The sequence below is a fragment of the Myripristis murdjan genome, chromosome 3, assembly GCF_902150065.1.
Source record: "Myripristis murdjan chromosome 3, fMyrMur1.1, whole genome shotgun sequence".
NCBI lineage: Eukaryota > Metazoa > Chordata > Actinopteri > Holocentriformes > Holocentridae > Myripristis > Myripristis murdjan.
The window spans coordinates 41897319-41910243 of record NC_043982.1 but is presented as its reverse complement, the minus strand read 5'-3'; the positions used below and the strand labels follow the sequence as shown (position 1 = coordinate 41910243).

General features: G+C 43.6%; 1 protein-coding gene across 3 annotated transcripts in view; it reads right to left on the bottom strand.

Moving 5' to 3' along the window:
• Positions 1 to 12925, bottom strand: part of bbox1 (butyrobetaine (gamma), 2-oxoglutarate dioxygenase (gamma-butyrobetaine hydroxylase) 1) — a 28663-nt gene that overhangs the window by 3840 nt on the left and 11898 nt on the right. For all 3 annotated transcript variants that reach the window (XR_003928081.1, XM_030048599.1, XM_030048600.1), the window contains exons 4-6: positions 2209 to 2407; positions 1180 to 1285; positions 61 to 257 (exon numbers count right to left, since the gene is read on the bottom strand). Coding sequence is in view for 2 of the 3 variants with exons in the window: in XM_030048599.1 (XP_029904459.1) it covers positions 61 to 257; positions 1180 to 1285; positions 2209 to 2407 (502 nt within the window). In the remaining variant the exon portion in view is untranslated. The remainder of the gene's footprint in view (positions 1 to 60; positions 258 to 1179; positions 1286 to 2208; positions 2408 to 12925) is intronic.

The window sequence follows — 12925 nt, the reverse complement described above, 5'->3', positions numbered from 1 at the left end:
TCGCTCTCTGCTCTACTCGTTACTTTTCTCTGTGTTTGGTTAAGACGTGGAGCCGCTCACTCGATGATGCGGTTCTTGGACTGCACCATGAAGTCGCAGTAGTCCGTCCCCGTGTCCTTGAAGTCCACACGCAGAGACGTGAGGGTCCCGAAGGCCCCGGGGTCCTCCTTCTGCAGCTGCTCGGCCATGTGGAAGCCATCCACCACCTCGCTCTCCCCTCCTTCATCCGCCTGGTTTATGCAGTGCAGGAACTGCACCTACAGCAGGCCCACACACACACACACACACACACACACACACACGCTCGTTTTACATCCAGACAAACACCAGCAACTCAGGTAAACAAGGAACAAAAGCTCTTCAAAACACGGGTGATGCCATGTCTGAAAAATGAAAAACAATCCTCAAAACAGACCATTAAAGGGACAGTTCACCCATTTTGCATTTGTGTTTATGTTATTTCACTGCCCCCTTAGCCGTTAGGTAGGACAGACTAGATTTTTTGTCAAATTAACAATTTGAAACTGTATTTCTCCTGTTATCAGCATCCAGAAGGATCCGGTAACTCCTGCTCTTCCTGTATCCCTCCACCAGAGGAGCAGCAGCCACCACCGAGACAGACTTGCTCTCAGGAGTTTATTACCATTTGTTTTCTTTATTGAACACATGAACGCATGTTGGAGGACAAAAAGAACAACTTTCTCCAGAGAACTAAAAGACAGCAGGCGGGTAATGTCTGCTCCCCTCTACGTCACATGTTTCATGAAGCTTTCAGGCCCCTGCGAGCCACCGTAGAATCTGGGGACTGACACAGAGCCTGGACCGCACAAGAAAATAGCTTTACAGTTGAGATATATGTATATATAGTATTTTTTTTTACTTATTTTTTGGAAAATTGACAACTATTTTGGGCTGTAAAAATTCTGCTAAACATAAACTCAGAATTTGTTTATCAAGCAATTTGAGTGGATTAAAGTGGATATTTTGACGAATGCTAGCTGGGGGGAAGTCTACGCCAATGGCAGGAGGCTAACAGTTAGCATTTGGAGCATCCAGCACTCAGTAACAGTGAGAGGAAGAGAGCACCACTACTGTCCTACATAAGAGCTGGGGGGAAGTGAAATAATATCAACATTTGTTAAACGGGTGAACTATCCCTTTAAAGTCCGATTTACTCACTCCAGGTGGGAAGTGCAGTGCAGGGTAATCTGTGTGGAGGCTGAGTTTTCCTGAGGTGTAGGCCACGTTGTTTGCCATGGGCTTGTCCTGGACCTGCCATGTGTGCCTGCAGAGGAGCGGGACACTCATTAATAAACTCCATGCTAATCATTTAATTAAAGCTTTAGAAGATCAGCAGCAACAATTAGGCGGTTTGGGTGAAAAAGATAAGACGAGAGATGAACTGTACTGATCCCCGAGGGGGAAATTGGGTAGCTTCAGAAGAGTGCTTACACACTGTAGCCTCTGAAGTAGACGGTTCATTAGGATGCGGCGAGGGCGCTGTGCTAATGAGCTAAAGTTAACTTCCATGTTCTGTTTGCACAACTCGCTCAGATGCGTTTCTTGAGCCGCTGCCCGACTCATAAAACAGTCTCGCCTTTTTCTAGCGGCACGTCTGCAGCTTTGGTCTGCAGTCTTTCGCTTCCACCGGGATGAGCTCACTCGCTGGCAGTGGAAAAGCTTTGTATTTCCAAAACTCTGTTCTGACTGAGTGCAGCAGGTAATTCCTCTGGCTTTAAAAAAAAAAAAGGAAAAAAAAAGGCTGGAATGCTTTTAGGTTGTTTTCCTCGTCTCTGTCCTGGAGCAATCAGCACTGCAATAACTCAAGCTGCTGAATCCCTGTGTGATGAAAGGGGCAGCAGACACTCTCTGGGGCTGCTTGTCCATGAAACCTCATCACCGAGATGAATCAAAGTCGCAGATATCTGGGTGCTCTGCAAGTTTTCCTCAACATCAGCACAAAAGTGAGAAGCTCAGAGCTGTGATTTGTCCATCAGAAAAAAAAAAAAACGTTTCTGATTCCCTGGAAAAAGGTTGTAAATCAAGTTTACTTTGTTTTTAATTTGCACTAAAACCCTCCTCGGGCTCCGCTCCAGCTAAAATATGATCAGTGGAAAATTCAGCGCCGTGTGATTTGTTGGGGATTTAGATTATTAAACGGTGGCTTGGCTGAGAGTTTAACTGGCGAATGTCGCGGTGGCGTCTTACCCGTAGAACGTGAGCCTCAGATAGCCGATCCGCTCGCTCAGTCTGGCCACCTGGCCTCGGGTGGTCGGCGCCCCCTTCAGGTAGACGATGCCGACGCGACGCAGCGCCAGGAGCCAGGCCAGAGCCGCCTTGTCGTCATGGAGAACCTCGTGGAAATCTGCGGTGGGGATGCGCAGCTTGGAGTCCCAGTAATAACGCTCTGAAAGGAGGAAGAGGAGGAGGAGGATACTGAGTTTGTAACGGACAGGAGCACATATGCACCATTCATAATTCACCATTTTATGCTCAGATTGAGAAATACACACTTTTTTCCCCACTAAAGACTCTTCACACTTAAGGCTCCGTCCTCCTCTGGTTTAAATCAAGTGATAGAAACTGGACCAGAAGCAGGCCAGGTTCAGTTTTCACACACAGGCCCCTCTCTTCCTCCCGACCTGCAGGACACTTTTTCCACCGAGGTGGCCGCATAAGCTCTTTTTCCTTTTTTTGGACCAAATTTTTATTGGTTTTTCTTTCCCTCCATTTGCTTTCATTATGGAGGAGCCATTACATAACAAAAATCAAGTCACTGAAATAAAACACAACTACATCTATTCACTAAGGTAATCACATATACATTATAAATACGTTTGCATACACATGAAGAGATGGAGTGAAATAAATGATTTAAATAATTTTAAAAAAGGAATGTGTACCCAGAAGCCGAGATAAGTGCATTAGTGTGTTATGACAACTACAATCAGTTCTACATAATTTTATAACCTCCATTTAAACCTGCTATGATCTGGATTATATCTTTTGACCCCCTCTCACCGAGTGACCTGAGCTCTTAGTCCCTTTAAACCACAAAAATGTAACTCTTATAAATCTTATCTAGTTATTATTTCCCCTATCTTTTTCTATTCCTTCCTCTCCTTCCCTTCCTTCTCTTCCCCTTTAGATATCAATACAGGAGATGCAGGGATGAACATACTGTGGCTTGACCAATTTTTAGGATTTTGGTTGAATCCACATGTTGGCCGCTGAGGGCCGAGTCAGCAGGTCACACGGAGAGTAAAACATAAAACTGTGCACCATATGGCCACACAGGCTCTGAGTGAGGCCTGGACAGCCTCGCCTGATGGGTCAAAGTAAAGGAAATAAAGTCATCATGAGCAAACACAAACACACTGAATCACGCCATCAGGAGTCAAGGTTGCTGTTTTCTAGTTTCAGACAGCAAAACTAAACGCTAGACTTTTAGGAAGGTGACTACTTTCTTTCTTTCGTTCTTTCTTGTAAAGCAGGAAAACGATTCATAAAATCTGTTGAGCTGAAAATGCTGCAGCTTGCCACTGCATGCACTTTGAGATGAATAGCTCACTGAGAGGAATCAGCATGTCTCGGACCGACAGACAGACAGACAGCAGCGGAAAAAATCCTCCCACAGCTCTCCACCCAGCTGGCTCGACTCCTTTTTCCATGGAAGCTCTCTCCTGTGACTTTGACAGAAACAGCTGCTAAGTACATTTGGGGAAAGGAAAGAGGGAGAGAGGAGAGGGGAGGGGAGGGGGGGGTTACTGCAGAGACGGTGGACCTGTCTGATGTTTGTCTCCTCATCATGTCTCTTTTCATCACCCACCAGTAGTGACACCGCACTCCACCGCCGCTGCGTCACAAACAAGCAGATTACAGGAGCCGGAGAGACGGGGCTGCGCTGAGCGTCCTGTGTGATTTATCATCGTTAAAGGCGTCTGAAAAACGTGGAAGGAGAGAAATCACCTCGGTGAATGGCGCACTTTGAAGGCCCTGCAGATGTAGAGCTGTAACAGGCTGAAACCGGCGGTGAAGGGTTGCAACACGTCAGCGCAACGGGGAATTTCAGCACCTCGCCGTTTAAAGGCAGGAAGGTCGGTGAGAAGTCGAACGTTTCTGGGGCAAAAAGACGTTTGGCACGGCACGGCGACGTCATGAGGAGCGTTCTCAAGAAGCCTCTCCACTAAACTTTGGCTTCGGTTGTTCTTTGACCTCCACGTCCGCAGCTGGTCCATGTTCTGTTGAGTATTAGCGATTTGGATCCCTGTTAGCCTCCAGACAGGGGTTGCTAATCTCCCCGAGGTCCGTGCAAAAACAGCAACAATGAAATCAAACAATTAAAATCACACTATATCAATATGACAAAAAGACAAAAACAGAGCCAAATGTGAGGACATATCGTGCTGCACATACGACTGTCTGACAAGAATGCAAGTAAAAAATAGTCTATGGAATTATCCTGACCAACACACTGCAAAAACGCAAAATCTTACCAAGATTATTTGTCTTATTTCTAGTCAAAATATCTCATTATACTTAAAATAAGACATGATCACCTCAGAAGTAACTTGTTTTTAGACAATTTTCACTTGTTTCAACTGAAAATTCACTTGAAACAAGTGAAAATTTGCTTGTTTCATTGGCAAAATTTGCCAGTGGAAAAAGTGAAAATTCACTTGAAATAAGTGAAAATTAGCTAGAAACAAGAAACAAATTTTGCCAATGAAACAAGCAAATTTTCACTTGAAACAAGAGACAGTTGTCTAAAAACAAGTTACTTCTGAGGTGATCATGTCTTATTTTAAGTGTAATGAGATATTTTGACTAGAAATAAGACATTTTTGACTTGAAATAAGACAAATAGTCTTGGTTTTTGCAGTGCATTTGGGTCAATATTGAACTCAGACACATTTTTCTGTCTTCAACAGTCGGTTCAGTGAATTCTGTCTTTCTGTCCTCAGCCTGCCTGTTCCACAAACCTCTGTCTGCCGCAAAAGACACATTTCTTACTGACTTTACTGTTTCTTTCATCGTGTCTTTGTTTCTTCATACGTCTTTCCAAGCACACCGCCGCCTCAGGGAGAGGACAGACGGAGAGCCTCCTGAGATGCGACGCGCGGACACACACTCATCGTCGTGTCTTAGCAACGTCCCTGCAGGCTCTTGTCCCAAACCCTCTGAAGGGTCAAGAGCCCCCTCCTTGTTAAAACTTGTCAAGAGGGAGGGGGGAGACACTTGAGGAAGCCGTAATGATGCAGTTAACTCTCCGGTTCTTGAGGGTGACCATTAGAACACAAAGGCCGGGCATGACTAACTGGGGCAAAGGTCAAAGCCTGAATGTTACAATTAGTCTCGTGAAACTGGACCTGCGTGTCTCCGCAGGCGCTGGGATGTTTCAGCTCCGGGGGGTTTGGATGACACACATGGCAGAAAAAAATGGCTTGAGGTTGCAGTTCTACTCTTAACACAAAAAAAAAAAAAAAAAAAAAAAAATCTGACTCATTTTGTAAACTCATGGTGTTTGCTGCCATCGGATGAGTTCACATTGTGGCGGCGCGTTAATAGAAAACATGAGAGGTTTCTGCACCGGCGCGCGCTTTTCAGTCGTGTCAGTCTGGGCCCACACAGGAGCTTTGGCGCTGACTCTAAGTTGGACGTGAGGGGCTGGAGATTTTTTCTTGTCATCTATCGGCTCACAGCTGGCCACAGCTCCGAGCCACACGGGGCCAAGTCACCCTCGCTGCCATTTGTACTATCAGACTACTTAGGAGCTAATAAAAGAGAAACCTTTCAGTGGATTTGTGAGGAGCTGACAGTGTATAGTTAAGCCGAGCTGCCTTGGAATAAAAGAGACTTAAGTGGTGATTAATGCCTTGAGAGCGCCTTTGTTAGAAGCCGTAACAATGGAAAAGAAAAAGAAAAAAAAAAAACAGGTCGCAGAGAATGACTGAGCCTGGGGAGAACGCACAAGTGAAGTGAGCAATGTTAGTTGACTGGAGCCAACTCAAGCCAGACAGGCTTTCATGTCGGTGACGGGGCAAAGAGCCCGGCAGAGGCAAGCCTGGGAGAGCGGGTTCACACACACACACACACACACACACACACACACACACACGCACGCGCACCTCGCTGGACCCCACAATGTTCTGGTCTTACTGGCGTGTAATGCTCAACACCCTCTTGCTCACCAAAGGCGAATTTACCGCACCGATCTCCTGGAACGGCCCGAGCCTCCGCCGAGCCAATCACAGATTAGTCTCACCCAGCCGGGGTTAACCCTCTGAAACCCGGAAGGCAATTTTAGGTAAATTTCCTGTCATTTAACTTTAAAGATGCATTTATAATTAGTTCCATTGTATATTTTACAAGCTAATTTTCTGGTGATGTTCTAGTAAATTTCTTGTAATTTTTTTTTTTTTTCATTTTTCAGATTGTTTTTCCAATGTTTTCTTTTTTAAAAAATTGTTCCAGTATTTTTTTTCTTGATTTTTACTCATTTATGCTAGATATTGCTATTGTTTATTTATTTATTTATTTTTTTTTAACATTTTATTGACTTTATTTATTTATTGCAGACATTTCTTTTCTATTTGACAGTTTTTTTTTTTAATTTGCTCAGGTTTCAAAGGGTTAAACTGAGTGTTTTCTTGCCCAGAAAGACTTTGTGTGTGAGAACCGGCGATGGAGTCTAAAGTGGGCGCCTCGGGTTTCCTGTTCTGGGTTTCTGGGTTTCCTTTGAGCGAAAACACGGCGGCTCTCGCTGGAGGGGGCATGAGGGGACACATCTGACCGTCCGACAAGACAGCGTGTGCATAATCCCCCCCGACCCCCTCCCCCCACCCCCAGCCCCGGTCTGCCACAGTGGCTTTTCCAGATGAGGAAACCTGAAGCTGCGGCTCCTGCGGCTGTCAGGCGGCTCACGGCAGTTTGGCTCCCGCTCGTCGAGCTCGGGCTCTGAGCTGGAGGCCGCGCCGCTTCCCTCTGCGGCTGGGAGCGCCTTCAAAGCCTCTGCTCGACTCAAGCCGCCGTGTTATCCAAGGAGCTTTGTTTGAGTTAGTTAAGTTTTATCACAGCGCTTGGATCAGCTTCCTTCAATGGACTGTCTGTGAAATGCACACACACACACACACACACAGCGGGGCCTGAAGCCACACGGGCATAAGCGACCCCTTTCAGCGAGAGTCAGCCTCATAAATCAGATTCAGCCGCTACCGTTTATAACAACATAACCGAATAAAACAGCAAAACATTACATAATTACAAGTTCATTACTTTATCTTCACTTAATTAAGTCAAAAGCCATCAAAACTGTTATGTCGCTGCTTATATGTGCAAATAAAGTCATTAGTGAAATCACTGAACTGGAACTTTTGCAAAAGTGGATGAAATGATTCTCATCCAGTTCCTGTGTAAGCAAAGCAGTTTATGCCCATTACATTACCATGCTGCCGCCACACTTCATATTCATTAGTGTTCATTTGTGGTGCCGCATTTTTCCCTGAACTATAACACAAAATTAACCTGACAAATTAGCAAGTGTTCCTTGTAGAGGAAAAAATGTGGTTGAAAAAAATGTGGACAAAGCTCCGTTATTGTAAGCGTTTCCAAAGTAATTATGATCGAATTCTCACCACACCCACGAGTCCTGGCATTTGAATAAAAAACTAGTAAATGAAGTCACAGCCACTTCCAGCCCTGATGTTTTTTTCTTCTATCAAATTGTACCTGTGTGTTTACAAAGGCTCTGTGTGTAAAATAAGCCACTGCATCACTGTGCATCGCTGGATTTGCCGCTCCACCCCGCGCTAATTTCAACAAACACACCTTTATTCGTGACACAGGCGTGGACGGCAGGTCTGCTTCGTGAATCGAGAGACAGAGCGAGCAGTGTTCTTCACTGTTCTTGTCACTTCCCACAGTTCCCGGCTGAACTTTGCCTGTTTCTCCATCAGCGATTTGGACTCCCAGACTCCGCTGAGCCTGGTGGGAGGTTGTCAGATTATGTCGTTTTGCCAACTTCCAGCATTAGTGGAAGTGCTAAGCAGGAGGCCTGAGTTGCCAGAGAAATGAGAAGTTCAAATCACTGTAATGACCAAGCTTTCCACACAGACTGATGCCAAGGTGTTGAAATATCCTAAAAGGTGATAATGAAAGGGAAATTTCCCCTAAAATTGCTCAGCAGTGAAGGAACGACAGGAAGCGTGAGGAGTGTTTTCATGCATGGGTGACCGAGGCACAAATCTGTTGAAAAATGCCCTGATCTTCGAAGACGCGCCTCGTTTGTATGAAGTTTGGCTGTTTATGTGTGTAACCACAATTACATCTGACAACAGACATACAACAGACCAAGCTGTTTGTGCTGTAAACACCCTGACGCAACGCAGCACGCTCCACCAGGAATTCATCGATTCCCCGAACGAGACATGGCATCATTACTAGGGGTGTGACTGTCTACACGAAATTGGAACCATAAACGTCTAGAAAAAAAAATCCTGAAAGAAAACTTGCTGTTTTTTTTGTTGCTCTACTCTTGATTTGCAGTGTTTATGTTTAGAAAAGTGAAATAAAACCAACTGGTGGATCTGCAGGGCGACACTTGACAGCTCAGCTTTAGCTGGAGTTTAGAGGCATGTGGGATTAAAATCCTCCTCCAGTCATTCATTCAGCCCTGTAAAAAATAATCTCTGTTCGTCAAGATTACATACACTACTCACAAAAAGTTAGGCATATTCGGCTTTTGGGTGAAATTTCAGGATGAACCTAAAATGCATTCTAACCTTTACAGGTGAATTTAATATGACCTTCTGTAAACTTTTGAATGCACATGTCCAACTGTTCAGTGTTTCAGTACTTTTTGCACAAGTTGCTGTTCTCTAACAAGGAGCTTAACGGCAAAATTCACATCAGGTGTTTGATGCATGAATCGACCAATACATTTCCTGGTTCAATTAGAATTGGCATTTAAAACAGTCCTCCTCATCATGCTGTTCACATCCTGACATCATGAGACCAAGACGACACGTCAGTACAGAACTGCCCTACACTTGGTACAGTGACAAGCCCATGTTACCTGAATAACATCATTAATCCAGTCATTGTGCCCCTGCATGAACAACACAGGCCTAATTTCATCTTCATGGACGACAATGCTCCAGCTCATCGAGGTCGTATCATTAGGGAGCGGCTGCTGGAGACTGGGGTACCTCAAATGGAGTGGCCTGCACTTTCTCAGACCTGAATCCCATAGAAAACCTATGGGATCAGCTGAGTCGCCGTGTAGAGGCTCGGAGCTCTGTACCCCAGAACCTCAATGTCCTGAGGGCCGCCCTTCAAGAAGAGTGGGATGCCATGCCTCAGCAGACAATAAGTCGACTTGTGAACAGCATGAGACGTCGTTGTCAAGCTGGAATTGATGCTCAAGGGCACATGACAAGTTATTGACACTGACATTTTTTGTTGTGGTATATCCACCACTGTTGTTGGCTTTTGTTTCAAGAAATTGTTTGAGATGAGGAAATCACCAGTGTATGCTTCTACTTAAATGCCCTACTTTCATGATATAATATCACTGTAGCGTGAACATTTTACATTTTCCGTAAATTTCACCCAAAAGCCAAATATCCCTAACTTTTTGTGAGTAGTGTATGTAGAAGTTTGTTCCATGAAAAGCATTCCTTAGTGCCTTTAAAAAAAAAAAAAAAAAAAAAAAAACTTAATGTAACTCTAAATCTTTCCCTCATTAGAAATTTACGGATCAATGAATATGCAAATAGTCGCTGCCCTCCCCCCCGCCTGCTGGCACAGCGGCTCGTGACCAGAGCTCTGTTCACACAACCTGGAAGCCCCGCCCACAACAGTCATGAACACTGAGCCATATTTGATAATCTAACCATGAAAAAATGTCACTGGATTAACGTCAGAATGCCACAGAAGCACAAAGATCATTTTTAGTTTGGTTTTGATGAAGAGCCAATAACAGTCCATTGTTTGCTTTCACAGCTACAGTTACACTGCAAAAACTCAAAATCTTACCAAGATTATTTGTCTTATTTCAAGTCAAAAATGTCTTATTACTAGTCAAAATATCTCATTACACTTAAAATAAGACATGATCACCTCAGAAGTAACTTGTTTTTAGACAATTGTCTCTTGTTTCAAGTGAAAATTTGCTTGAAACAAGTGAAAATTTGCTTGTTTCATTGGCAAAATTTGTTTCTTGTTTCTAGCTAATTTTCACTTATTTCAAGAATTTTCACTTTTTCCACTGGCAAATTTTGCCAATGAAACAAGCAAGCAACAAGATAATTAGCATGTTAGCCAGTAGCTACCACAGCCTCGCCCTCAGCGCTTCGTCAGGAACAGCAAGCCGTCACGTCCACATGGAGCGCACCCACAGCTGTTTCCCCTCAGAGCTGCTTCACATCTAAAACCATGGCACTCTTAAGAAAACGGAAACTGACACTCACTGCCGTGAATGTGGAAATAAAATATGATGACATTTAGTGGTTTTTGTCACCACCTACTGGTCCAACATCATAACTGTACTTTACATGTTGTGTACACACCCAAGATGCCCCTCAGTAAACATTTAGATTTGTCAGCTTTCACATCACCAGTCTTTACTGCATTGCTCACACGCAGCAGATGCTCTGCACTTCACTCCAGGTGCTGAATCTCTTGGATAAATTTAAATAAACAGCCCTCAAGTCAAGTCGACTCGGGGGTTCCCGACGGACGATTCGACTCATCAATTTTCAGGACAGCCCTACAAATTATTACTAGAAAGTCAAGTACGTGCACATCTCTTTGTTTATGTTCCATTCTTCAACATGAGACCAGAGATTCAGAAAACTGAACACTGTCAGATGTAAATAAACCTCGCATGCTGCTCTGCATAGTCAGGACACAAACACACAGACACACACACAGACACACACAGAAACTGTGTACAACACTGACCCTCGACTGACTGAAATAGCGGACTACATCATGATAAAAGCTGATTTTGACTAATGAAATGATTGTAGTCATAGCTTGCTCTTATACCTCAAATTCCTCTCAAGTTGTTCATACAGGGCAAAGCTGTGTGGGTGAACATGTGTGTCCTCTCACACACACACACACACACACACACACACACACACACACACACGCTCACATGGCAGGCTCTGCTGATGCCATGTGATCAGTGTGCAGTCTGGTGAAACACATTTGGAGAATGATACTTGTTTTGTCACTGATGAACCACCACGGCGATATTTCCAAGAGGCTTTTAGTCAAGTGTCATAATAGAGGGTGACATAAGAGAGGGAAAGAAAACTACATTCAAACCAAATGGCGAAAGGAAAACACCAGCCAGACAGGGACCTGATAAATCAGCTGCTGTTTGGCTGGGTTCAGACCAAGCGTCAGTAGAATCAGCAGAGAAACTTTAAACTCAATACGGTCCCTCTTTAATCACTCAAGATAGGAAAAATATCTTTCTGGTACCACAGAGCACCAGGAAGTACCATAAAGTGTGCCTAAGAACCGCCAGATACAGAGTTTCTTATAGATATTTTGACTTTTTGACCTTTTGTACAGAGACGAATCCAACGAGCCCCACTGATAAAATGCCAGTAACTCTTTGACTGGCAATTCAAAGCTCAAGGCTGGGATTTTTTCAGATAATACAACTTATCAGCAAAGCAGGAGAGCATTACTTTAGTGAGAAAAATTTGATCCCACTTGTAGTGTCATCATTTTCTCTCTCAAGACCTTGAGAGCTTTTCATTTTAAAAAAAATCATAAAATACAGTTGACATTGAGCCTGCATCTACATCAAACTCTAGCCCTGGGTTCTCAGCCCCCAGTATAAACCAAAGTGTCATAAAGTATCACGAGATATTTAACCTCCTGCTTTAAAGTTACAACAGGCACCATGAAGTGCGGCAAAGAACAGTAAACCTTGGCAGCTCCACAGAAAACAGTGCAGAAGAAACATCACTCTAAGGTTTAATAAAAGGACCATACAGTTCTACAAATACAAATATCAGTGCAAAGGAGACTGAGTCCAGATAAGGATGTGAGTAACACAAGCCTGCCGTAAACCCATGGGCCAACCTGGCATCAACAGTCTTCTTCTTCATGTGTGTCAAAAGTTCAAAGTGCATTTGCCAACCAGAAAATAACACGTCACTTTGTGAGGGTTATTTCCAAAGGTCCTGCACAAAATGATGACACACGTATGACGATGATGGGTATTTGACTACAGTTTGGCTTGCCTTATCCAATAGCTAGGTAATAAAAAAATTGAATATTTCCTCAGCCCATTTATTACTCTAACTCTAACCCTAACAGGGTTTACATGGTTTACATCAATGGTTCTTCAGAGACAAGGATCCCCAAACTGATAGACACCAGACTGTGGGCCTGTATTTATAAGCTCTAATTTCTCTGGAACAATCCTGATTCACAGCTAATGTAGTGTTCCTTGTTGGATATCACAGTGTTTGTTAGTTTCCATGGTCATTCTTGTTAATATAGGTACAGTTTGTTTTTTTTTTAAATCAATTAGTTATATTCAATTACCAATTAAGCTTAAATCTATTATACTTATATTATTGTTATAATAGACAAGCACTTCAGTTAAAGAACCAACTGTTGTTAACAAACTAGTCTGAATATGGTGTTTCAGATTAATTTTATTATGTTTAAGGCCAGCACATTGTGAATCTGTTCACGACAAGTGATGTATAATTTATTTTCACAATTCGGTACATTCTTCCACCTACCTCTGTGTGCACCCTGACCAGCTGAGACCTGCTCCTGCTGCTTTTCACATAAATCATCGAGTGTCAGAAATCCAACTCTGTCATTGCCCAACAGTCCTAAATCTGTATTTGTGTCTGTATTTTTCTGTTATTTGAAACGCAAAATAATG